This window comes from Mus musculus, chromosome 9 (genome assembly GCF_000001635.26).
Source record: "Mus musculus strain C57BL/6J chromosome 9, GRCm38.p6 C57BL/6J".
NCBI classification, from domain to species: Eukaryota; Metazoa; Chordata; class Mammalia; order Rodentia; family Muridae; genus Mus; species Mus musculus.
In genome coordinates, this window is record NC_000075.6 from 66,350,050 (window position 1) to 66,375,454 (window position 25,405).

A 25,405-nucleotide genomic window follows, 5' to 3' on the forward strand; every position below is an offset into this window, starting at 1 on the left:
CGGTCCTCGGCAGCCCCGAGGCCTCGGCAGCATTCGGACCCCGATCCTCTTGCAGACTGTCCCGTACTCATCCTGAACACATCCACGCTCGCCTGATCCTTCAGCGCCCTTTGTGAAATGCCCCCAATTGATAGTTCCCTACGGGCACACGTGACTCCGCGAGGACCCAGCGGTTAAGAGACATGGGGCGGTAGAGTGTCCCCAGTACCCTCACAGGAAGGGTCTCCCGGCCGGCGATGTACTCATCGCTTTCCCATCACTGCCTAAGCCGGCATCTTCTCTCCCTTTTCCTCTCAGGTTGCCTCCCACCTCCCGCGCGAGGCCCGGAGGAGGCAGGACCAGCGCTTCTGATCTCGCGAGAGTTCCCTCATAAGTCCCGCGAGACTCGCCTGCCGCTGCCGCTGCCGCCGTCGCTGCCGCCGCTGCCGCCGCCGCCTCTTACGTCTTTCCCTTTGACAAGTCGCCGCCGCTGCAGCAAAAATATAAAGGACGCGGCTAGCGCGGCCGCTGGCCAGCCGGGTGCCGGGTGCTGGAGCCGCACCCCATCGCCGCCAGCTCCCGACCCACGTACGGTAGGTAACACGTTCTCTTTCGCCATCGTGACCTCCCGAGTGTGTGATCGGCTGGCCCGGCCGAGCCGCTCGGGGCCGTTCCGGGGCCGCCCGCCGAGCGGGACTGCTGGCTCCGGGTGGACGGCGGGCGGAGGCCCGAGGAACCCCTGGCCCCCTGGAAGCCTGTTGGAAGCCGAGCCACCTGCCGGAGGGAGGGACCCGCCCCTGAATAAGCTTGCAGTCTGCGCCCCTCAGCGCCTCAGGGGTCGCGTCTGTGACCTTCTCCCCTTTATCCGCTATCGAGCGCGTCTCTCTTAGCTGGGACTGGGACTGGGGAGCGGCTCTCCCATCTCTTCCTCTTGAGGAGAGTCGCGACTCCGGTGCTCCCTGTCGCCGGCCGACTTCGGAGGGGTGGAGGTTGAGACCGTGCGTCTTTCTCCTCGTCTGCGCTTTTGGGTGGGGGCTGCTCATCCTTTCGGTAAACCTTTCTCTGAATCTCTCTTCGGATAAAATAACAATTTCTAAAGCCCTTGCTACCTGGAGCGGAGACGAGGCGACAGTTGTGTAGTCTCCAGGGTGAGAGGTGGATGGTGGTGATGACAGGAGCTAACCCTGGGAACAGTGATGGGTGGCAGGTTCCCAGGAGACACGAGGACAGAAGCTTGGTACCTACCTCTCCCAGGAGGTTATGTAAAGACGCGATGTATGTATGTATGTATGTATGTATGTACTATGCATGCATGTGTATGGTAGCTGTGAAGCACAGGGACAAAAATCTCCATTTGCGTTAGTTTTAAAAATGTGTGTAATACCTTGAAGGTGTATAGGTAATCAAGAGTGATAAATTCCAACGAATTAATAACCCATCTCCAGAGATAGCATTTCACTGTTAATATTTTGATATATTTCTAACAGACTCTTTTGTTTTTTAAGAGTACCTAGCTTGTCCTTGAATGGTACTTCCTTATTTTATGTATGTTCCCAAAATGATTTGTTTTATTTGAACCATTCCTTTGGCCCACTTGATTAAGCCGGGTTACTTGTTCATTATCATTGGCTGTTCCCAGCCGTCACCATATTTCATTGTGTCTTCTTTCAAAATGATTGTTGCTCAAATAGCTTTAAAAGTCAAACCTTAACATTGTTCTTTTTGGATATAATATCTGAGTTATTTTTATAGTTTTTCTTTTTTTGTGTGATGAGTCCTCTAAATCGGGCCGGTGTTTATATAAAGAAAAGAAAAATTAATTGCGATGAGGAGAAAGTAAGCTTCAAAGTTTTTAAAAAATTGATGGTGATGTGCCTTTGATTATATGTTTACATACCTGTGTGTTTATACAAGCAAAAGTGAATGTCCCGAGTGCTCGTATTATGCATAAATGCACGTGTCAATGCATGCTTGTCCTCTGCACTTGTAAATCTGTATATTTTAGAAATAGGTTAAAATATTTTGTCATGTAGTTTGAGAAAAAAAAACAGCATAATGTAGGACAAAGAACAGTCAATTATATTTTTCCCAAATCACATGACCGGATTGTATGGCAGGTTGGAAGCCTGGCATCTTTCAAAAGGAGGATAGATTATCAGTTGTCATTGAAATGGATGGCCTTTTAAGGCCTCTTGGAATCAGCAACTTGTATGAATTTTGCTTTCCCTAAGGTTCTTATCACTTTGCTTCTTAAATTTCTGGTCTTGCCAGTTCCTTTCAACATGGATGCATTGATTTGCTGGTTATGTATTTTCTCTGTGCAGTCGTGCTGGTGGTATATGGAGGAGAAGCAAATGCATCACATAGTCGTCTCATTAATGTAAACATGTGAAAATATTTTATTTAAATGGATAACGCATTGAAATGGATAACACGTTAGAGGAGGACGTGCTGTTTTTGGTGTTGGATTGGTTAGTAGAAGACGCATGTAATACATGGTGAAAAGTCTTGGTGTTGTGAGCAAAATGCCTGGGTTCAGTGGGCAGCTGATTTTAAAGTGGACTCTTAGACTGTAAGTGATAATGTTGATGCTGTATTTGTGATAAGGGAAAATTGTGTTAGGTAAAAAGCACACTTGTGAAACCAAACTCGAGCTTTAGGTGGAGGCAGAATGATCAAGATTTTCAGGCGTCTTGGCTATGTGAGAGAGATCAAAGCACGTGAACAAGCCCTTGAAATTTTGTAGGTAATCAACCATAAAAACAACAAACAATTATTTTTCATCATATATAAAACTTTGTCTTAGTATACCCACAAAACAGGTTGCTAGGGATACCTTCTAAATATTATCAAGATCTTGAACAGAGAATATTGGCTGAGTCATTTAAAAAGGAGATTGTAAAGTCAGCAAAGCCACTTCAGCTAGTATTTTTTTCTTTTAAACTAAAAGGAGCACAAAATAGGTACCTAATAGGTACTTTCTGATGACTTTATTTTTTTCTACTGGCCCTTAAAAATTAATGGGAATATTAAATTCCAGAGGAGATCTACCAGCAAATAAATGTGATGCTGAATCAGATGATGGCTAGGTTTATTTTTATTTTTTCTTTTTGATACAGGAGCTTGTGCATCTTAGGCTGATTTTGACTCTAGTTGAGACTGGCCATGAGCTCCTGATCCTCCTGCTACTCCAAGTACTGAGAATACTGAGGATACAGGCATGTGATACCATACTGGCTTGTTTTGTTTGTTTGGTTTTTTTGAGATGGGGGTCTTACTTTGTAGATCAGGCTGGTCTTGAACTCATAGAGATCTGACTGTCTCTGGGTCAGAGTCATTAATCCTGACCAATTTCTAGGTTTCTCGTAACTTTCTGAATATTGTTTGTTTATTTTTATTTTTTGTAAAAATACTCTCATTTTTGGCTCATTTGATTTTTTTCTTCATGATTAGATTTGAAGTTTTGTGTGTTTTGATTATAACACTCTGTATCAATGCATTTTACTAGGGGGCCCATGTTATTGATGTGCCTGGTTACTAATGATATTTTAACCTTGATCATTTGTTCTGGTGGCTTCTATTGGGATAGTCTAGGAGAGGGTACTCTTTGTCCCTTTGTATTCTCTTTGATATATTTATATCTTGTAGGAGGTTCTTCAAAACTATAGACTGTTTTGCTCAAACTTTCTCCCCTTGTTTGTATTGTAAAATATACGGTTATGGTATTTGTAGTTCCCTTATTCTGATATGTATGAATTGGACTTCATCTGTCAAAGGACATTTGTTAATTTAGTTATTTATATCAGTATGGTAGTGTGCATATTCATTTGATTCTACAGACTGTTGTCCAATATAATAGCATTATGTTGTTCACATTGTTTCAGTTTTGGCCACAGTGTGTGTGTGTGTGTGTGTGTGTGTGTGTGTGTGTGTGTTGATTAAAGGCCAACTTGTAGGAGTTGATTCTCTTCTTCCACCATGTGGATCTTGGGGACCCAACTCAGATTGAAAGCCTTGATGAGAGGCACCATTAGCTACTGACCACCTCACCTGGTTTGTTTTGTTTTGTTTTCCAGACAGAGTTTCTCTGTGTAGCCCTGGCTGTCTTGGAACTCACTCTTAGACCAGGCTGGCCTCGAACTCAGAAATCTGCCTGCCTCTGCCCCCCAAGTGCTGGGATTAAAGGCGTGAGCCACCACGCTTGGCTTGAGTTAAATAATTGTTTACAGTCTACTAAATATTAAACATCTGTTATATTATGGGTAGGTTATAAGCTAATACAATGCAGGATTTTTAACCCTTTTTACTCATGATTTCCTTTTGTCAAGTTTTTAGGTGACCCTAAATAAGTAGTTATATAAAGTAAGTATACAAATGAGACATTTACTGATAAGCATAACTTATTTTAAAATAGCTGTTTTTATATGCATATGGATTTACTAAAGATGAAAACAAATTTGAATACTGAGAAGTGGGTTTGTTTACTTATTTTTATAAAAGAAATTAACTCTTGCTGAGCATTTGATACTACAAGACATAGAACATCTTCCAGCATTTTTTAAAAAGAGTTGATCGATATTTTGGTTTTATAATCAACGGCATTGAGAGTGCTGCTTCTCATAAATTCATAGTACAAAATTTCAGGAGTATATTTAGAGCCATTTTAGTAATTGTGGAAAATTCTGTCCTAATTTTGATACAAAAATATTTAATGACTTTTTATGTGAAAGTCAAGCCAACTTTAAAAATCAAATGTTCTAACATAAAGAGATTCAGAGATATTACTTGGATGCTTGTATGCTAAGGATTGATAATAAAAATATTAGAAGCTTTGTTTTCTGTAATTAAAATTATTTCTATAAAAGCACAACATTTTTTTTGCATGGTAAAAATACTGCAATCCGTAATTTACAATATTCTCAGTCTGAGCCATGGTAATTCCAGCATTGCTTCTTGGCATTGCACAGTGCCATGGCATGCATAGTACAACGCATACACATTTTAGCTTCAGTGGAGTCACAGGGTGCAGCATGGGCAAGTGCTGCCAGAGACACTTTGGATTCCTTCTTGTGTCCAGAAACCTGTTAGTGTAGCTAGATTTTTGGCCACCCTTGAATTTAGTTAAATGATCGGATCACTTCCCACAGTTTAAGAATCAGACTATAAGGGACCAGAGAACAATAGATTTTGTTATCTGCCAGGAGTGGGGAACTCTGGAACCTATCCCCTGAAGTTACTGAAGGATAACTATATTTATTTCTCTTTGTATGATGACCATGAGTTTATATCAGTACCTTTTCCTCCAACACTACAAGGTTGCTCTGACCTTCTGTTACTCCTTATTTGTATTTTCTTTCTGTGACAGAAGTCTAGATCTCAGTATCATAACATATTTGCTAACTTTTGGAGTATCCAACAGATAGTTATTTGCTTATGAAAAGTATTCACAAGGTTATCTGTGTGCAGTTTTTATCTTTAGCTATTTAGGTTAGTTGTTTTATTCTCTGTTCTATTTAGTGTGACTGTGTTACTTTAGTGCAGTGTAGTTCAGTTCCTTTGTTGCTTCTTTGTATTCTCTTTTGATTGCTCTCAGTCCTGGTTGATGTTAACTAATTATTGTTATGGATGATGATGATGGTGACTTCAGATAGGATCTCCCAAATAATCTCACACTGGGCTCAAACTTGGTATTCTTCTGCTTCAACCTTCTAATGTTTGGATTATAGGCTTGTATCATCATATGTGGCATTATTGTTAGTTTGGGTTTGTGGAACAGTACAGTTACTGAATGCCACTGCTATTTGACTTTACTATGTAAAATGATTACTCACATGTGTCCCTCTATCCTACTGTCACATTCCTCTGTCTCTATCTTTGTTTGTACCTCTTTTCCATGTTCATTAAGGAATCCAGAATTTAAATTTAGTTTCAGATTTATCTCTTCCTCAATTATTTCACCAAAATGAACAGATTACATGCATTTAAAAACATTAAACCTCTGTTTGCAGCCCATGGTACAAATATGACCATTGGAGGTCAGAGGACAATTTGGAATTTATTTTTGCTTACATGATTTGTGTCTCAGGGATCAAACTTAGGTCATTAGGCTTAGTGATACGCACCTTTACTTTGTGAGCCATCTCACCAGCCCCTACATTTTGTATTATTTTTTCTCAAATAATTTTTTAATTGACACAAACCACATAGCATAAAACTCACCCTTTTATTTATTTACTTATGTAATTTTTGAGACAGACTCTTAATCTGTTGCTCAGACTGACCTCAGATTCCAGGCCTCAAGTGACTCAACTGCTTTTATTCTCCTGAGTAGCTGGAACTACAGGCCTATGTCACTTTGCCTTATCAAAACTCTCCCTTTAAAGTTTACAAACCAGGTTTGTTTGCTTGTTTACTTTATTTTCAGGCAGGTCTCCTCTGCCTCAAACTTGAGGTTCTCCTGGTCCCTTCTAAGTGCAGGGTTACAGAACTTGACTGTTAACAGTTTATTATTATTATTTAAAAGCATATTTACAATATTGTACTATTTATCACCTCTGTCAAATTCTAGAACATTACCCCCAAAAGAAACCTTGTGATCATTAGCAGTCATTTCCCTTGTCTATGTTCTGTTCTACTTTCTATCTGGGTTTGCTTATTCTATTCTAAGTTTTTTGTGTAGATGGAACTGTATAATATGTGGTCTTTTGTTCCTGATTTCTTTAGGTTAGTATAATTTGTTTAGAGTTCATTTATGCTACAGCATGTATGAGTACTTCAGGTGAGTACCTCTGCCAGAATGATATCTATATAACACATTTTATTCATCCATGTGTCCGTTGATGGACATTGGGTTTTTTTTTTTTAAACCTCTCAGCTACAGGGAACAGTGTTACTATGAATATCCATATACATTTTTGTGTGTATGAACATATATATTTTTTACTTTTTTTAAAAAATTATTTTATGTCTATGAGTACACTGTAGCTGTCTTCAGACTCAGCAGAAGAGGGCATCAGATCCCATTACAGATGGTCATGAGCCACCATGTGGTTGCTGGGAATTGAACTCAGGACCTCTGGAAGAGCAGTCAGTACTTTTAACCACTGAGTCATCTCTCCAGCCTGGGGGTTTGCCATCTTTTTTTTTTGGTTTTTCGAGACAGGGTTTCTCTCTATAGTCCTGGCTGTCCTGGAACTCACTCTGTAGACCAGGCTGGCCTCGAACTCAGAAATTCGCCTGCCTCTGCCTCCCGAGTGCTGGGATTAAAGGCATGTGCCGCCATGCCAAGCTGGGGTTTGCCATCTTATGTTTACTTTTTTTGTGGGACTGCTACCTGCTTTCCTATTACCTCTTTGTGTACACATGCCTCTGTGTGTGTGTGTGTGTGTGTGTGTGTGTGTGTGTGTGTGTGTAATGCGCATGCGTGTGCTTGTTGTAGAATGAGCCCAGGGCCCCATTTTACTAGGTAAGTACTTTTCCACTGAGCTACCTCTCTAACTCTTCTTATTCCTTTCTTACATGAAGAGTTTATTATAATTTTTCATTTTTCCCCCCCCTTAACAGTAATGTATCCTGGAAATGATACAGATTGGCTCATTCTTTTGAAGTTAAATTATTTTCATACCCTTGATTCTTCTTCCTTTTATTTTTTATTCTTTTTTTAAAAGATAGGGGCTTTCTTTGTAGGCTGTGCTGGCCTGGAACTCACTGTGTAGATCATGCTAGCTTTAAATCACAGAAATCTGCCTATTTCTGCCTCCAGAGTATCTTCAGTTTTTAAAAATACATTTGTATAGATACAGCTACATTTGTGTATGGCATTTATATTGTTTTCTATATTTCGCACTTATAAACAGTGTTTCTGTAAGTGATCACGAGTATATCTATTTTTTATTATGAGACGTATATGACATATCACTGCCCCGGGTGCTAGAAACACACAAATTAAAAATCAGGGTTGAGGATGTAACTCAGTCCTTGCCTAGCATATGTTAGGTACTGGGTGTGATCCCCAGTACTGACAAACAAGCTGATACATTCTTGCATTTAAGGAGACTATGTTTTAGTGGCTGTATGAATAATTAATGGTTCTAAGGAAAACATGCTAGGTGTTTGATTGTGAATAGAACCAGTAGAGGTCTGTGCAGTCTTAAAATATCTTTGAAGCTAATACAGACCTCAGGTAACACTTGATTTCTGGTGATTGAACATGTTTACCAATTTGTGGTCTCTTAATCAGTTAATTCACTAATCAATTTGCTGTACATGGATTGAACCCAAGGCCTTGTGCAGGTACCTTGTGTAGATACCCTGGAACATCCTGTGTGCATGCTCGTTCTTGCGCGCGCGCTCTCTCTCTCTCTCTCTCTGTTTCATTTCAGATTTATTATATAAATTTAAGGTATACTGTATATTTTTAGTGACGTGGAATTAGATAAACAGTTTTAAAATCCCTATCTCACATAGTTGCCTTAAAGTGTGTGTGCGTGTGTGTGTGCGTGTGTGTGTGTGTGTGTGTACACGTACATGTACATAGGCCTGATGACAATTTTTAGGAGTTGTTTCTTGCCGTTTGCTTTCTTTTGAGGCATGGTCTCTTCCAGTGGCACTGGGGCTAACTGGCCTGGCAATTTCCTGGCAATTCTCCTGTTTCCATCTTTCCTAGCAGTTCTAGGCTTTGAGATGTGTGTCATGGTATTGGGCTTTTTACATGGTTACACATGTTGAAGCTCATGCTGTCAAGTATGTGTTGCAAGCACTTCTACTGGCTGAGGTTCATCTTTTTGAGACAGTTTCACTGTGTAACTTGAGCAGGTCACAAAATCTGTCTCAGGCTTCTGAATGCTAGGTTACAGGAGTGAGCCATTTGTCCAAATTTGTTTTCTTTACTGCATTCTTTTTTTCCTTTCCTTTTTCCCTCTCTTCTACCTTACTTTCCTGCCCTTTTGGAAGTTTGGTAAAGACAGTCTAGTAGCTTCTGAGTATGTAAGATACAGTGGTAATGACAAGTCATAAATGTTGTGTGCTCTGTTTCCTTATTTTGAAAACAATTTCAAATGTTTTGGTTACATTAAAATTGTTCTGCGATAGTAAGAAGTTATGCAAAATAGAGGAACAAAGTGAGCGTGAATTGTACAGAATCACTTTTGGTTACTAACAAGTTGTGACTTTTTCTAAAATTTTTAACTGCAGAGTATTTTGCATTCTTAAACTATTATTTAAGATGCCTTTCTCTTCTTTGAGAGTTATTTTTTGTTTTGTTTTGCTACGTTCTAATCACCATCTCTCTTTTTTTGACATCTTTTGGTTCCTTATTTCAGAGTGAGTAGGCAGGACTTGTTTTTTTGTACTCAAGATAAAACTAATTCTGCTTAGGCGCTAATGTACTAGAGTGCTTACGAAGTAAACCTGCTGCTGATAAATTCCAGAAGCCCATACTACTAGAAAGTAACAGTGGCTGCAATATTGTTTGCAAATCTACATTGTCTTTTCTGTGAATGTTTTAGTAAGTAAATAAAAATAAAAAGTGGTCAGGCCTTTACCTATTAAGTTGTACTAGCCCTCCTGAGAAATTTTTGCATGCCCCCTCATACATGGTTATATAAAACATACCGATCATTTATTGATTAAAAAAATCATAAATGTGTTAAAAAAAGTTTTTGGTATACATAGGTCTTACTATTAAAAATGAAAACAAATTTGTGTATTATAAGGTAGATATAAAACTTGGCTGAATAATAGCTACTGAAAGTATAAAATATCTTCAGCATTTAGCTTCACAGTAACATGATCAAAATGGCAGAAATATCTTTATTTGTTTATGTATTTATTTTATTTTATTTTATTTTTTTGTTGTTTTTTTCGAGACAGGGTTTCTCTGTGTAGCCCTGGCTGTCCTGGAACTCACTTTGTAGACCAGACTGGCCTCGAACTCAGAAATCCACCTGCCTCTGCCTCCCAAGTGCTGGGATTAAAGGCGTGTGCCACCACTCCTGGCTTCAAAAATATCTTTAAAGCTATTTCAGAAATTGTGGGAAATTCTCCAGAATTAATTCACTATTTGTGAAACTCAAGTCACAAACTTAAACAGAATTTTTTTTTCCATACAAAGCAGTTTAATTAGGTTGTTAGCAATTTCAGGGAGAACTGAGGTCGCAGGTAGCCCTGGAGCTGAGGAACAGCTTTATTCTTTGGCAAAATCTGCGAGTCCACAGTCTTCTGATCAGCCTTTTGCTGCTCTGTAATCTGTATTTCTGCTTTTCTGTGTCGAAGAAGCGCAGCTGCTGCTTCTTGAAGTAAGCATCAGTCAGGCGTTTGGGGATTTTAATCTCGCTGATAACAACTTTTGCAGAGGTGGCAATGAATAACTGTGTGTTCTGTGTAGAGGAACTCTGTTGATGGCAAGAGGCTAGTCACAAGTAGCAAGCCGCTGCCCAGGAAAACCACCCTCTTGCCTCTGCAGTACCCAGTGAGTGATGCTGGAGCGCAGCTTCTCACGTGCTGACTGAAGGGCTTTTTGCCATGGCTCAGCAGCTTCTGAGGCACATCTTCGGTAGGATAATACCTAGGCATTTTCGAAGCTTCACCATCCGGGTGCCACCGTTCTTGTCCCAAAAATATGGAATGCTTTACGAATTTGCATGTCATCCTTGAGCAGGGGCCATGCTAATCTCTGTATCGTTCCAATTTTACTATATGTGCAAATATAGTTCACTTTTTATAAAGCGAACACTTAAACAGCAGTTTTTTAAAATGAAGTATTCTAGTACTATATAATCCCAAGATACACTAATTTTATACTTATATGCTACATTTAGGGAACTCATAAAATCCTTTTTTTCTCCCTGTAATTAAACTATTATGCTTCCACAGAGCAGAAAACTTTATATGTTCAAAAATAGCACTGCAATTGTGACTTAGTCTGGAATCTGAGCAAGTATTTCAGGCAACTTTGATTGAAGTTGTGTGTCATGACTGTGCACATTTTAAAGCACACACATTGTGTGGTCACAACCAAGGCTGCAGTGAGTTCATGTGATACAGCATGAGTGAGTATTGCCAGAGACACCTTGGATATGTGTTTGATTTTGAATTAAATGTTGGTAGATGAACATCCAGAAACCTGCTTATTCAGTTATGTGAGCCCACTGGGTCCAGACCCACAGTTTTAGAAAAATCTGCTTTTGTTCTAGCCTAGCCTGTGGGTCCTGGCTAAAGCTCAACTTCAAATTAAGGTGAACTGCAGGTGTTGGTAGTTGTGGATTAATCTCATCTGTAGAGTAACAGATTGTTTAACTTGATATGTGTAATTTACTCTTTTGTTTTCAAAGATTCTTTCATTAGAAGTGTATTGACAGTTACTATTCTGTAACTCAGCAATTGTGGCTGGCTCCCAGAATCTGTTCATTCAACTAAAAAAGAATAAAATGATGTCTTTCACAAGGCAAGACAAAACGAAATAGCCCAACAAAAAACCCAATATGTGTGTTGATAGTTTAGAAAACTTGCATGTTTGATCGCAGCCATTGTTTGAAGTCATTACATTAAAAAATTATTATTTTTTAAAGATTTATTTTATTTATATGAGTGCACTGTAGCTGTCTTCAGACATACCAGAAGAAGGCATCAGATCCCATTACAGATGGTTGTGAGCCACCATTTGGTTGCTGGGAATTGAACTCAGGACCTCTGGAAGAGCAGTCAGTGCCCTTAACTGCTGCACCATCTCTCTAGCTCCCTAAAAAAAAAGAATTATTAAAAATAGTAATATTTTATTACTTACTTGAAAATTTAAATTATATTTATTACACATATATGTGTGTTTTGGGGGAGGTATGTATGCGGAAGTCAGAGGACAGTTTGTAGGAGTCAGTTCTCTCTTTCTGTCATATCATGGGTCTTGGGAATTGCACTCAGGTCATCAGGATTGGTAGCCAGTGCCTTAAAACCACTGAGCCACCCTGCTGTCCCAAGACAGAAGGATTAAAAATAGCTATCTGTCATAAACTTAGTACTAAAACATTGTAACTGTGTTTTTGCTTTAACTTTTTGTCCACAAGAGTTAACTTTATTTTGTATCTCTGGTTTGAATCTATATTTAATTTAGTGTATTCTACTTCTGCTTTCTTCTTTGCCATGGTTAAATTAAAAGTAATTCTAAACAGTTAATAGCACTTACTGCTGCTCTTTGAGAGGACCTAAGCTCAGTTGCCAGCACCCATATGGCAGATTATAGCCATCTGTATGTTATATGACAACAGTTCAAGGGAATCTGATGCCCTCTTCTGATCTGGCTCACACACTTTGCATATATGTACACTGAGGCACCCACACAGATACATAAGATAAATACAGATTTTAAAAAAATGTTGAAAAACCCCCACACTAATCGAATCTGAGAAATATTGAGCATGCTTTATTTCCTGCTGTATCAAATATTCAGCCAAGATTTAATTCATTATTTAAAAACAAGGATAGCCACCTCATTACTATATAAATTTGCTTTTGTCTTTAATAAAGATAAGGTTATATGTATAGCAAAGGTAGGTTTTAAAATAATTACATGGTTTATTATTGTTAAAGTATAAGAAAAGATACTATATTTCAGATTATAAAACTGGCTGGCTGCCTACTTCACCAAGAGGGCCACATGGTTACTAAATTTCACATGTTATAAGAAAGAATACACAGGCAACTTAAAATAACTTTTGTTACTCTCTTTATTAGCTATATGGTTAACAAATAGGGAGTATAGAAAGCAACACTCAGTATTTATTTTCATGGTTCCATGTAAAAGTTACAGGGGGTGAAGATAGGCTCTGAATTATTAGACCTGAAGGGAAGTACAGAAGTTGTTAGGTCAAAGAGTTAGATACTTCAAGAGGCAATAGATGACAGTGAATTCATCTCAATTGAGTGATACTAAAGTTTGACAAGAATGACTACCTAACTAAAGCAGAGATGGCAGAAGTACATGGCATGGTTAATATTTGGTAGGCTGTGGAAGGTAGTGTTTTTGATCTCTAAGTAGAATGAAGGATTTTGGTATGGAGCTGATCAGTTGCAGTCCTGGCAGGAAATAAATGGATAAGTTGTTGATATTTTGCCTTAAGAAAAGGAACAGAATTGTGACATTCCTAAGACAGAACTGATGAGAAGCTATCAATACCTGTAAGGTTGAGAAAGCATGAAGACTTTGGAACCAGAGCTGGACAAATGGATGCCAGTGTATTGGTTAGGACTGGTGGCCTTAGGGGAAAAAGTTCTGTGAGGAGGGAAGGACTTGAGAAATAAAGGTCAGTAATTTCTTTTTCATCTCATTCTCCCACCTTACCAGTGCCCTTCTTTGTTCTAATGTAACAAGAAGTTAAAAAGGTGGGAGATTGCTGGGTGGTGGTGGCTCTTGACTTTAAATCTAGCACTGGAGAGCTAGAGGCAGGTAGATATCTGAGTTTGAGACCAGCCTGGTCTACAGAGTGAGTTCTAGGACAGCCAAGGCTACACAAGAGAAACCTGGTCTTGAAAACAAGAAACCAAAATAGTAACAACAAAAGGTGGGAGAATGTTATAATGAGAATGCTCTAGAAAAAGACTTGGTTTAAAATATTTTTCCTCAGCACCTCAGTGATGGTGCACGCCTTTAATCCTAGCACTCGGGAGGCAGAGGCAGGCCTCTGAGTTCTGAGTTCAAGGCTAGCCTGGTCTACAAAGTGAGTTCCAGGACAGCCAGGGCTATACAGATACACAGAAAAACCCTGTCTTGAAAAACCAAAAAAAAAAAAAAGAAAGAAAATAAAAATAATTTTTTTCTCTTCATAGAAGCAAAAATGCAACATCTGATACACCATTTCAACTTAAAACAAAAAGGATGAAGGCAGTCAATTACCTGATTTATTTTTAATAGCTTTAATGTGGCTAGTTTTATTATTTCATTAGATTAATTATGAGACCAGAATTAATTTATCCTCTACAGAGTTTCTGAGGGAGGTGGGTGCCAGTGGCTGACAGAACAAAAAATTAGGAGAGTACCGGTCTTGAAAATCATGTCTAGTTGTGGAATAGGAAGGGCCAGAGGAGTAAAAACATAAATAAGGACAAAAAGCCAGGTAGAATAGGATAAGTCTCATCTGATTGAACAAATATAACATGAGAGGAAGATCTGATCCAGTCTTTATCAGTGGACATTGGTAATTACAGTGTAGAGGCTTTTGAAGAGAGACCTTTCTCAATAGGCCTTTGACGTATGGATTTTGATAGGAATAGATTAGTTAAGTGAGGATCTTTAATCATACAGAGTAATGTGAGCAAAGGCACAGAGGTGAAGCATTTGTTTTATTAAAGGGTAGGGCAAAGGGCTGGAGAGATGGCTTAGTAGTTAAAAGCACTTGGTCTTGCAGAGGACCTGGGTTTGGTTCTCAGAACCCACTTGATGGCTTAGAATCCCCCTTAAGAGATCAGACATTCTCTTCTGGGTTCCAGGCAGGCAGACACATGGTCCCATGCAGGCAAAATACTTACACATACAAAGTTAAATAAATAAAATAATAGATTAAGGGTACAGTTAATTGAACCAGAGTTATGGGAACCAGCCTGCTTCTGAATAGACTTAACTCCACAATAATGGCTTAGTAGGAAACAGAGCTTTCGCTGTATAATGTATGGGCAGTGATAGAGTTGAATGTTAGAAATGAGTTTTAGAGCTGGTATGGTGGCACATGCCTTTAATCCCAGCACTTGGGAGTCAGATGAGTTCGATGCCAGCCTGGTCTACAAAGGGAGTTCAAGAACAGCCAAGGCTACATAGAAACCCTGTCTGGAAAAGCAAGCAAGCAAGCAAGCAAACAAGAGCTTCAGATTAATCTGACAGAAGTAGATAGAATATATTAGGACTCTTCAGGTACTTTACAGAACAGGTTATGAAAGGTGTTACAGGGCTGGGCCAGTAGCAATATGTAAGAAGTTGCCATGCTATATTAAAAAAAAGAAGTTAAAGGCTCTGTGGTTTTGACCCTGGGTTACACTAAGGTTGATGTACCCAAAGGATCTGTTTTTATAAGAATATAGGAAGAAAGTGTAGGAAAGTGTTGGGAGGTGGAGAAACTGGAAGAGATGCTGGGGCTAATTTTCGATATAGTGAAATGGGGATAAGAAACAGTGACTTAGGCATTTTAAAATGTAAGACTGTTGTTCTGCAGAGATACTGACCAGGGAACTACCAGCATCAAATGAACAAGAGGCAAGAGCCTATAAGTCATTGCGGGATGGGGGGGGGGGTTCCTTTATTTTTGGCAACTTTTGGAGCAAACTTAAGATTCAGCAAAAATTTATCATCTTAACTATTTGACAGGATTTGACAAATATTTAAAATGATTTAACTGTCACACTCTACCCATTTTATTTCTCAAAAGTTTCCTGTACCCTTTGCTCTTAACTGTTCTTTATCTGTTCCCTAGGCAGTAGTAAGTAGTGGTCTACTTTTTATCACATTGGTTTTACATTGTCTAGAATTTAATACGTACATACATACTACATACATATATACATACACATACATATGGGAAGTTAGTTATGCTGTTTTTCTTTTATGAGATAGATTTTGTTATGTAGCCCAGGTTGGCCTCAACTTGTGATGTTTCTAATGCTGCTTCCCAAAGTTAGTCTTTGATGTTTTGCTTACTTTATTCAGCATAATGCTGTTCAGATTCATTCGTGTTGTTTTTAATCAACTTATTTTTTAAACAGTTACTGAATAGTATGCTGTTGTACATAGACTGTAACTTACATCCATCTCTTTAGAAAGGTTTTATTTATTTTTAAAAGATTTATTCTTATAATTTGTAATTGTGTGCGCATGTGGGTATGTGCTCACAAGTGCTAGTGCTTTCAGAGATTAAAGATCAGATTTCTTGGAGTTGAAGTTACAGGCAGTTGTGATTGCCTGATGTGGGTATTGAACTCAGGTCTTCTGGAAGATTAGTGTGCATTCTTAACTACTATGCCTTCTCTTCAACACACATTCTTCTGTTGATGGACTTTTGAGTTTTCAGGTTTCAGCTGTTATGACTGATGCTGCTGTGAGGTCATGTGTAAATATATAGTGAATACTTAAGGAATCGACTTTTGTGATTTGTGAAAGTACAGTGTATGTTTTTAATGAACTTTATACTAAATTGTCAAATAATTTTCCATTTCTGTTAGCAATGTGTGACTCTTCTGCTTGCTCTGTGACCTCATAGGTAATTTGTATTGGTTGTGTTTTAGAATTTTACTCAGGTTAGTTAGCTTATTGTGGTTTTAATTTGCATTTCATTAAGGTCTAATGATGTTGGATATCATTTTCTATGGCTATTTGACTAATTATGTATCTTAGTGACATTTTTATTTAAATATCTTGCCCAATTAAAATTGGAGGTTTTTAAAAAATTATTGAGTTGTAAGGATTCTTTTTATTGTTTGGTTTTTGAGCTGGGAGGGAACTGTCTTACTATGTTGCCCACATTAATCTTCAACTCTTGAATTCAATGATCCTCTTTCCCTAGCCTCCTGAGTACTTCTTTTTTAAAAAAATATTTATTTATTTATTTTATGTATGTATACATTGTAGCTGTACAGATGGTTGTGAGTCTTCATGTGGTTGTTGGGGATTGAATTTTTAGGACCTCTGCTCCCTCCGGCCCAAAGATTTAATATTATATGTAGGTACACTGTAGCTGTCTTTAGACGAACCAGAAGAGGGTGTTGGATCCCATTACAGATGGTTGTGAGCCACCATGTGGTTGCTGGGATTTGAACTCAGGACCTTCGGAAGAGCAGTCAGTGCTCTTACCCGCTGAGCCATCTTGCCAGCCCCCACCTGAGTACTTATGACTGTAGCTGTATGCCATTGCATCTCTCTTCTAGGCTTTTTTTTTTTTTTTTTTTTTTTTTTTGAGACAAGGTTTTTCTGTGTAATGGCCCAGGCTGGCCTGGAACTTGATTTATAGATCAGGCTGGCCTGGATTGAACTCACAGAGATCCTCCTGTTTCTGCCTCCTGAGTGCTGGGATTAAAGGTATATACCACAACACCTGGCAAAAATATATTCTTGTTATAAATCTTTTATTGGATATATGGTTTGCAAATAGTTTTTTTCAACTTGGCTTGACAATTTTCTTTAAAGATTTAAAAAATTTATTGATATTATTGTGTGTATATGTTTCTGTGTGTGTGTGTGTGTGTGTGTGTGTGTGTGTGTGAATGTGGGTGTGTGCCTGCCACTGGATGTGTGTAGAAGTCAGAGGACAACTTTAGAAAGCTGGTCTCTCCTTTCACCATGTGACTTGGGAATAGGAACTCAGACTGCCAGGCTTGCACAGCAAATGCTTTGTTTTACTTGCATAACTGACTTGCTGACCTGACTTTTAATTTTCTTTATTTTTGTTTGTTTTTCTGTCTTAAAAAGATAGTTTTATTTTATTTTATCTATATGAGTGTTTTGCATACGTGTGTATCTGCACTACATGCTTGCCTGGTGCCTGTGGGGGCCAGAAGAGGGTATTGGAACTGGAACTGGAGTTAGAGTTGTAAGCCTCTATGTGGGTGTGGAGAACAGAACCTAGGTCTTTTGCAAGAGTAGCAAATGCTGAGCCATCTCTGCAACCTATATATAGTTTTAACAATAACATTGGAAAGTTTTAAGTGTGGATTGCCCCAAGTTATGGTTTTTCTTATCGTAATCAGGTTTGCTGTTTTTTTTTTGTTGTTGTTGTTTTGTTTTGTTTTGTTTTTTCTTTCCTTATTTGTTATGTGGCCCAAACTGGTCTCACATTTGATATCTTATTGACTTAACTCTTAAGTGTTGGGTGTAAGTATACAATCACCATGTTTAGCCTTTTCTTTTGCAAATTTTTAGGTTTAGCTTTGACATTTTGGTTCATTAAACAAATTTGAGTTGACTTTGTGTATGGTGTGAAGTTAAGGTAAGCTTCATTTTACACCTATATGTATAATTAGTTGTTCGAGCACCTTTTGTTGAAAAAGAAATGAATCTATCTGCCTTAGTATGTCAGTTAAAAAACAGTTGGTTAAGTCTCCTTATGTAATCTTAGTTGTTCTGTTGACTAATCTTGATGTCAGTATTGCAAACCTTAATTATATTAGCTTTATAATCTCTAATTCAATACATTTGATTTCTAGTTTTGTGTGTATGGGTCTCTGTGTTGGGAGGTACATTTATACAACTCTGTGTGTGTGTGTGTGTGTGTGTGTCTGTGTCTGTGTCTGTGTGTGTATGCTTGTGTGGAGGTCAGAGGTCTTTGATGGCTCTCTACTTTGTTTTCGGACTGACTGAATTTCACTGATTGGCTAGATTGGCTGGACAGTAAGCCTTTATGGATCTTTCTATCTCTGACTTCCCAGTGCTCAGGTTACAGAGGTATGCCATGGTTTTCTATTTTTACTTGAGTGTTGGGCCTCTGAACTCAGGTCCTCATGTGTGTGCAGCAAGCACTGTACTGACTAAGCTATCTCCCTAGCACCCTTTCCCAACTTTCTGACCCCCCTTTCCATTTCCTACCCTTTCTTCCTCTTTCTGCCCCTTCTTTTTTATTTTTCTTCCTTCTCCTGTCTTTCATTTTGGTCTCATCATTTTGGAGATGGAATCTTGCTGTCACCCAAGCCCTTGGCCTTATACTCCTGAGCGCAAGGATCTTCTTGTCTTGGCTTCTCAAGCCTTTGCATATCTGTCCTGCAACATTCAGAATAGGACTGGGAAAAGTCTTTGGTTGTTGTCTGATATGATACCGCCCTACCTCTCTTTCAGCCCTGAAATATCTTAATAATTTTAAGCATGTGGTTAAGTAGAACATATTTTAAATCATAACAATAGACCTTTTAGAATGAGCTGAATTGACATTTGATTCTTTGAAACATTTTGAGGTTTTTAATTAAAAAAATCTAGAGTGGTATAGAACCTGTTAAACTCTCTCTGATACGATGTTCAGAAGCAGTGTGACTTACTGCTTGAAAGGACGGATGTCTTTGAAGTTTTACTTAGCCTTAGGAGCACTGTGACCTTGGCAAACTGTTTAGCCTCTCTGTGCTTCTATTTCCTTTGCTGGCAAGTGGGGGTAATCTGAGCCCCTGCTTTATAGAGTTGTCCTCACCATCTAGAATTAGTCCCTGCCTTGTAGGAAGTGTCCAATAGAGTTAACAGCTGTCATGTCTTTGTTTATCTGGAGAGTGTGTAAAAGCTTCTGAGTTTCATACATTCACTTGGAGGAACCATTTTAAGGACTTGCTTTAGGAACCCTTTGCACAAGTCTATTAGTATTAGCGCCCTCCCCCCCTAACCTCCCCCCCCCGGAAAATATTGATAGTGTTAGTGTTATTATTGGTGGATTTGATAATTTTGAATTAGTTCATTGAATCAGGAAGAAAGAAAAAAACAAATGCACTTTTAGTAGGATAAATCATCATTATAGATTTAAAAACAAAATAACAGCAATTTGCCTGGACTTAGCTGTTTTATCAGGATTGTGAATTAGTGGTCCTAGAATAGAATTAGTTTGATTCTCTTTTGTCTGTAGTTGTCTATAGTTCTTTATGTGCTGAATAAGCACATTGGCTTTTCACTTTGTTGACTAGTTCTTACTGATGTAGTAAAACAACTTGTAGCAAATGCAGTGAGTCTTTTCCCTGTTTGTGCATTTCCTTTTAAATAGTGGTAATCACAAACCTTGTTGATTTTGTGCAATTAAACATTGATAACTTTATCAAAAGACAAAATGAGAAGACATTGAGTTATAGATTTAATTTTTATGTGACTTTTATGTGATTTGTTTGCTTTTATATGTGATTCCTGAATCAGGCAACACACCATTCTGTAACTACTACGAGTATGCCAGTGAGCTGAGCAGAGGAGATCAGCTTTATAGACAGAAAAGGGCTGAAGCAAGCAGAAATAAGGAACAAATTCAGTTGGTCCTTTAAATCTGCTTTGCATGTGTAGAATAAAGCAAAGGATTTCTGTCATATGCCTAAGATCGTCGGCTCTTTGTCTCTCTGCTCTTTAGGTAGATGAGATAATGACTTAGTGATAGCTTGTTGATGGGTACTCTTATATGGTTTGGTCTGTAAAACTTTAGGTGCTCAGTCCAAGTCTGTCTCCTCTTTTTTTTTTTTTTTTTTTTTTTTTTGGTTTTTTTCGAGACAGGGTTTCTCTGTAATAGCCCTGGCTGTCCTGGAACTCACTTTGTAGACCAGGCTGGCCTTGAACTCAGAAATCCACCTGCCTCTGCCTCCTGAGTACTGGGATTAAAGGTGTGCACCACCACCGCCCGGCCTGTCTCCTCTTCTACAGTTGTTTAACAATTTATTTGAGTAAAAGTATCCAAACAAATCAGTAGTTGCCTGGGGCTGGAGACTGCAGCGGCATGTTGAAAGTAAAGCTGCAGAACTTTGGAAATGGGCCCTCTTTCTGAGCTTGGAGAAGTGAATGGCTTTGATAAATGTCTACTCAGTAGCAGTCCTCCTTTCACTCCCCAACAAAGGTCTGGAGGTAGGCATGGAGACTCTAATCCTTTACTCACTTGTTTGCTTTCTTTGATATCCATTTCCTTCAGAATGGAGCTCACTAGGAGTCCCAATCACCTGAGCACACATTCAGATATGTTAGGATGGGTCTTGCTTGTGAATATCAACCCCCCCCCCCCACCACTTAGGACAATTCTAGGGTCTTAGAAACTATCAGGAACCAGGGATAAAAACTAAACAGTATAGTTTTCACTTTGTTAAAAATACACATTAAGAAGATAACGACACAAATAGTATATAATTGCAAATTGTGAAAGGTGTTATGGACTTAAAGTAGTGGTTGCTGTGTATTTTAAAAGATAGACTTGCTCTCATGTGGGCACAGTTACGGATAGATTTCCCCGAGGAAGTGACAGTTAATTTATGATTAAGTTGACTGACTGAGTCCAGAGAAATAAGTTCCTGGTGTTGAGCTGTTTAAACTGAGATCGTGCACTAGATACTGACTGGGTGAAGGCAGGTTCTTAAGTAGAAGGAACAGCATATGCAAATGAAATACAAAGGGACTCTTTCCTGGAATGGAAATATCTCAGGTAGCTGTGGAAGTGGAAGGGAGAGCCAGGGGGAAGAGATTAGTTCTTGGCTGCTTTCACCACAGAATTTTGTTTTCTATAGTAAATTGTCAAAAAACTTCTAGTTATTTTATTCTTCACGAAACAAACAGAATTTGTTAAGAAACACAGGCATTAAGGGAAAGAGAGATGCCAAAGAAAGGCTAGCATACAGCCAAGATATGGGTGCAGGCTTCTTAAGAGAGTTCAGATTCTAAGTTTTTAAAAATTCTTATTCTATGTCACATAGATTTTTATCAACCAAACCATTCAGATACCCTTTCTTTCCCCTTCCCCCGGTCAAACATGGGGCTTCACATTACTCTGCCTGGAACATACCCCTCACCCTGGTTTAAAATGAAAGAATGAAATACCATTTTCTAAACTAACTTTTTAAAATTTTGCACCTTTTAGTTCCAAAGACCTTTACATATTTCTGTCTTATTTAATGTCTTATATTTGATACATTTATCAAAGCTAAAATATAACCATTGCATATACTATGTAAATGAAGCCTAAGGTTTAGCATCTCACTAGTTTTGAAACCACTGAATGTAATATTAGATGGAAGTTCAGAAACGTTCTAGGAGTCATCTGTTCTAGTTTTTTCATTGTCTCCCTTTCTTTCTCTGTAGAACTAATGGCTGAAGAGTAAATCAACATGGCGACTATGGTTCCACCAGTGAAACTGAAATGGCTTGAACATCTGAATAGCTCCTGGATCACAGAGGACAGTGAATCTATTGCTACAAGAGAGGGAGTTACCGTTTTGTATTCTAAACTGATCAGCAATAAGGAAGTAGTACCTTTGCCTCAACAGGTTTTATGCCTCAAAGGACCACAGTTGCCTGATTTTGAACGTGAGTCTCTTTCAAGTGATGAGCAGGACCATTATTTGGATGCCCTTCTTAGCAGCCAGCTAGCACTAGCAAAGATGGTATGTTCAGATTCTCCATTTGCTGGGGCGCTAAGAAAACGACTGCTTGTACTCCAACGTGTCTTTTATGCACTTTCTAATAAGTACCATGACAAAGGCAAAGTGAAACAGCAGCAGCATTCTCCGGAGAGCAGCTCTGGTTCAGCAGATGTCCATTCTGTCAGTGAACGCCCCCGGTCAAGCACTGATGCACTTATAGAAATGGGTGTCCGAACTGGTCTAAGTTTGTTATTTGCACTTCTGAGACAGAGTTGGATGATGCCTGTGTCGGGACCTGGCCTCAGTCTCTGCAACGACGTTATTCATACTGCAATTGAAGTTGTGAGCTCTTTGCCTCCATTGTCTTTAGCAAATGAAAGCAAGATTCCTCCTATGGGCTTGGACTGCTTATCACAAGTCACAACATTTCTTAAAGGAGTAACTATTCCCAATTCTGGGGCAGACACTTTAGGTCGTCGATTAGCTTCTGAGTTGCTGCTTGGCTTAGCAGCTCAGAGAGGCTCTTTGAGATACCTTCTTGAATGGATAGAAATGGCTTTGGGGGCTTCAGCAGTTGTATATACTATGGAGAAAAACAAACTACTGTCAAGCCAGGAAGGAATGATCAGCTTTGACTGCTTTATGGCTATATTAATGCAGATGAGGCGATCTTTGGTATGTACCATGTATTCCAAGCATCAACTTTGAAAAATTGTTAGATAGTCAACCCTGCTTTTAATAATTTTGTGGCTCTTGTAAGAGATTTGGGAGTTCTTTTGGTATGTTAAGTTGGTTAAATATTTTTTTGTGCTTTGTGGGGGGAAACTCACACATATTGCTATTACAATGAAGGCCCCTAGGTCAGAAGCTGAGTTTCTAGTTTGTCTTAGTTTATTTTAGTAGATTTGGAGAATTAACCTAACTTTACATTCATGAGTAAAATGAGAGACCTTGACTAGTGAGTATGGCAGTTTTTTTAAAAAAGATTTATTTATTTATTTATTTATTTATTATAAATACACTGTAGCTGTCTTCAGACACACCAGAAGAGGGCATCAGATCTCATTACAGATGGTTGTGAGTCACCATGTGGTTGTTGGGATTTGAATTCAGGACCTCTAGAATATTCAGTGCTCTTAACTGCTGAGCCATCTCTCCAGCCCAGCAGTTTTTTTTTTTTTTTAAAAAGCATCTCCGATCTCATCCTTTCCATTTTTTTGCAGTCTGGCCTCAAACTTGATATGTAGCTGTGACTGGCCCTGAATTCCTGATCCTTCTGCTTCTACCTCCCAAGTGCTACAATTACAAGTGTGCACCACCATAGCAGGCCTTTTTCTAGTTTTCAAAAATTATGTACTATATTTCAAGTATTATTTTAGGACCTGAGGATGCAACCCTAGAGATACAATTTCTGCTCTTACTAAGTTCACATCGTGCTAGGGTGATCAGGAAAGAAATTCATAAATTTAGGGAACTAGAGAAATGGCTCAGCAGTTAAGACCTTGTTGCTTTTGGAGAGGACCCAGGTTCAGGTCCCAATACCCGCATGGAGACTTACAACCATCTGTAACTTCAGTTCCATGAGATCCAACACCCTCTTCTGGTCTCTGTGGTCACTGCATGCACATGGTGCTCAGCTATACATGTAGGCAAAATACCTGTACACATAGAAATAAGTAAAAAAAAAAGATCATAATTTCAGGTGAGACGTTTTAAGAGGAAAGAAGAGAATGATAGTTTGAGAGTTAAAGGCATGCTGTTTTAGTTAATGTCAGGTTGGGACTCTGAGTTGTAACATTTGAACAGAGACCTGAATAAACAGAAGTAGTGAGTTAAGCAGAAGTCTGTAAAGAGTTTGTTGTCTGTAGAAGTGAATCCCTACACTTTCATAACCTTGAATATTATATTAAAGAATAAGCATATATATGATAAATTTTAAGAATTTACAAGACTGAACTGTAATAACTTTGAAAACCAAGAATAAAAATTTGAATTTTAAAATATTAATGCTCAAATACTTATAAACTGATTTAGGTATAAGTTCAGTTAAGTTAAATTGATCAGGTTTTGGTTGTTTGCTTTTGCTTTGTGTGTGTGTGCTTGTGAGTGTGTGTGTTTTAAATGGTCTCATTGTGTATCCCTGGCTGACCTGGAATTCTTGACCAGGTTGGCCTTGAATTCACAGAGATCCACTTGCCTCTGCCTCTGAGATTAAAGGTATGTGCCATAGTATCCTTCCAGGTTTGTGTGTTTGTAAGGGAGGGAGGAGGGGGGAGAGTGAGTTCATGTACCTTTTATTGCCCAATATAACCTAACAAATGTATTTTAAAATCACAAAGATGCCACTTGTTATATTTACATATTTCAAACCTTCCCTCTATCACCAAGTGAAATGCAAAGCTTTTGATTAATAAAAGTATTTCATTAAAAACAGTCACTTTCAAAGCAGAAGCATTGAACTTTTTATCTGGTATATGTTTTGTATTTGTGAACTGAACTGTAAATGTTTGGTTACTTTATCTCCCTCCCTCCCTCCCTCCCTCCCTCCCTTTCTTTTTTTCTTTGTATGTGTTTTTCTCCATGTAGCCCTAGCTATCCTGGAACTAGCTCTGTACACCAGGCTGGCTTTGAATTCAGAGATTTTCCTACCTCTGTCTCCTGAGTGCTTGGATTAAAGGTGTGTGCCACAGTATATGTTTACCATGGTATTTTTTTCTAGAACAAAATTAGTAAGAGGTTTCTTCACCTTTTTTTTTTTTTAAAGAAGGAAAGGAGTGCCCCAGGACTTGACTGATTTCCACAATATCTATTTGTTATAAAGAAATGCATGTCAGATTCAACAGGTTCAGGAAGGAAGCTGATGTTTGTGTGTGTGTGTGTGTGTGTGTGTGTGTGTGTGTGTAAGAGAGAGAGAGAGAGAATATGAATATGAATATGGAAATGTCTTGAGATTGCATAACATTGCAAATTTCTAGTTGAGAAGGGGGAAGTTCCATACCACATGATTTAGTCTGGCTAGTCTGTAAGCCAAGGAGTCAGATACTGTGTGGGAATGTGTGTATGTGTAGAGGGGATTAATCTTGCTTAAAGCTGCAAATGGGAGGCATGGAACTACCAGGCACCTGGAAAGAGGTTGCAGGAAAGCTTGGCTGTTAGGGGGAAGAGAGAAGCAGCTAGAGGATCTATAATCTAATAACACTGTTGCCTTTTATTGCCTCATCCTTCCACCCCCACACCCTGTGTTCCATTACCCCAGGATCTAATGTGCTAGGCAAGCACTCTACACCCCTTCTATCATATAACATTTTAGCATCTTCTAGCATAAGCTTGCTTATATAGTCACAAATTGACTTGATATTTAAGTTGACTCTATAAGCTCAAGAAAACA

General features: G+C 38.7%; 2 protein-coding genes, 1 non-coding gene and 1 pseudogene across 12 annotated transcripts in view; 1 reads left to right on the forward strand and 3 right to left on the reverse strand.

The window, feature by feature from the left end:
• Window positions 1–275: 275 nt before the first annotated feature.
• Gm30447 (predicted gene, 30447) lies at window positions 276–3,605 on the reverse strand. The gene is made up of 2 exons (XM_006511600.4): window positions 572–3,605; window positions 276–469 (listed from the first exon to the last, which is right to left on the reverse strand). Exons 1-2 carry the CDS (start codon window positions 1,020–1,022, stop codon window positions 294–296), a joined length of 627 nt encoding a protein of 208 aa, XP_006511663.1. The 5' UTR covers window positions 1,023–3,605; the 3' UTR covers window positions 276–293.
• Window positions 363–25,405, forward strand: part of Herc1 (HECT and RLD domain containing E3 ubiquitin protein ligase family member 1) — a 158,364-nt gene continuing 133,321 nt past the window's right edge. For 9 of the 10 annotated variants that reach the window (XR_001778881.2, XM_006511103.3, XM_006511108.3 and 6 more), the window contains exons 1-2: window positions 363–572; window positions 21,737–22,692. Coding sequence is in view for 9 of the 10 variants with exons in the window: in XM_006511103.3 (XP_006511166.1) it covers window positions 21,763–22,692 (930 nt within the window). In the remaining variant the exon portion in view is untranslated. The remainder of the gene's footprint in view (window positions 573–21,736; window positions 22,693–25,405) is intronic. The other variant, NM_145617.3, reaches the window with a different exon arrangement.
• Window positions 10,099–13,775, reverse strand: Gm23428 (annotated as a pseudogene).
• LOC115487345 lies at window positions 10,592–10,693 on the reverse strand. The gene has a single exon (XR_003948549.1). It is a non-coding gene; the product is annotated as a U6 spliceosomal RNA (small nuclear RNA).

Coding starts and splice junctions, on each gene's coding strand:
- Gm30447 (XM_006511600.4), bottom strand. CDS start 1,022: ATGAGCAGCCCCCACCCAAAAGCGCAGACGAGGAGAAAGACGCACGGT. Junction 470..571: donor AAGAGAACGTGTTACCTACC/GTACGTGGGTCG, acceptor TTTTTGCTGCAG/CGGCGGCGACTTGTCAAAGG.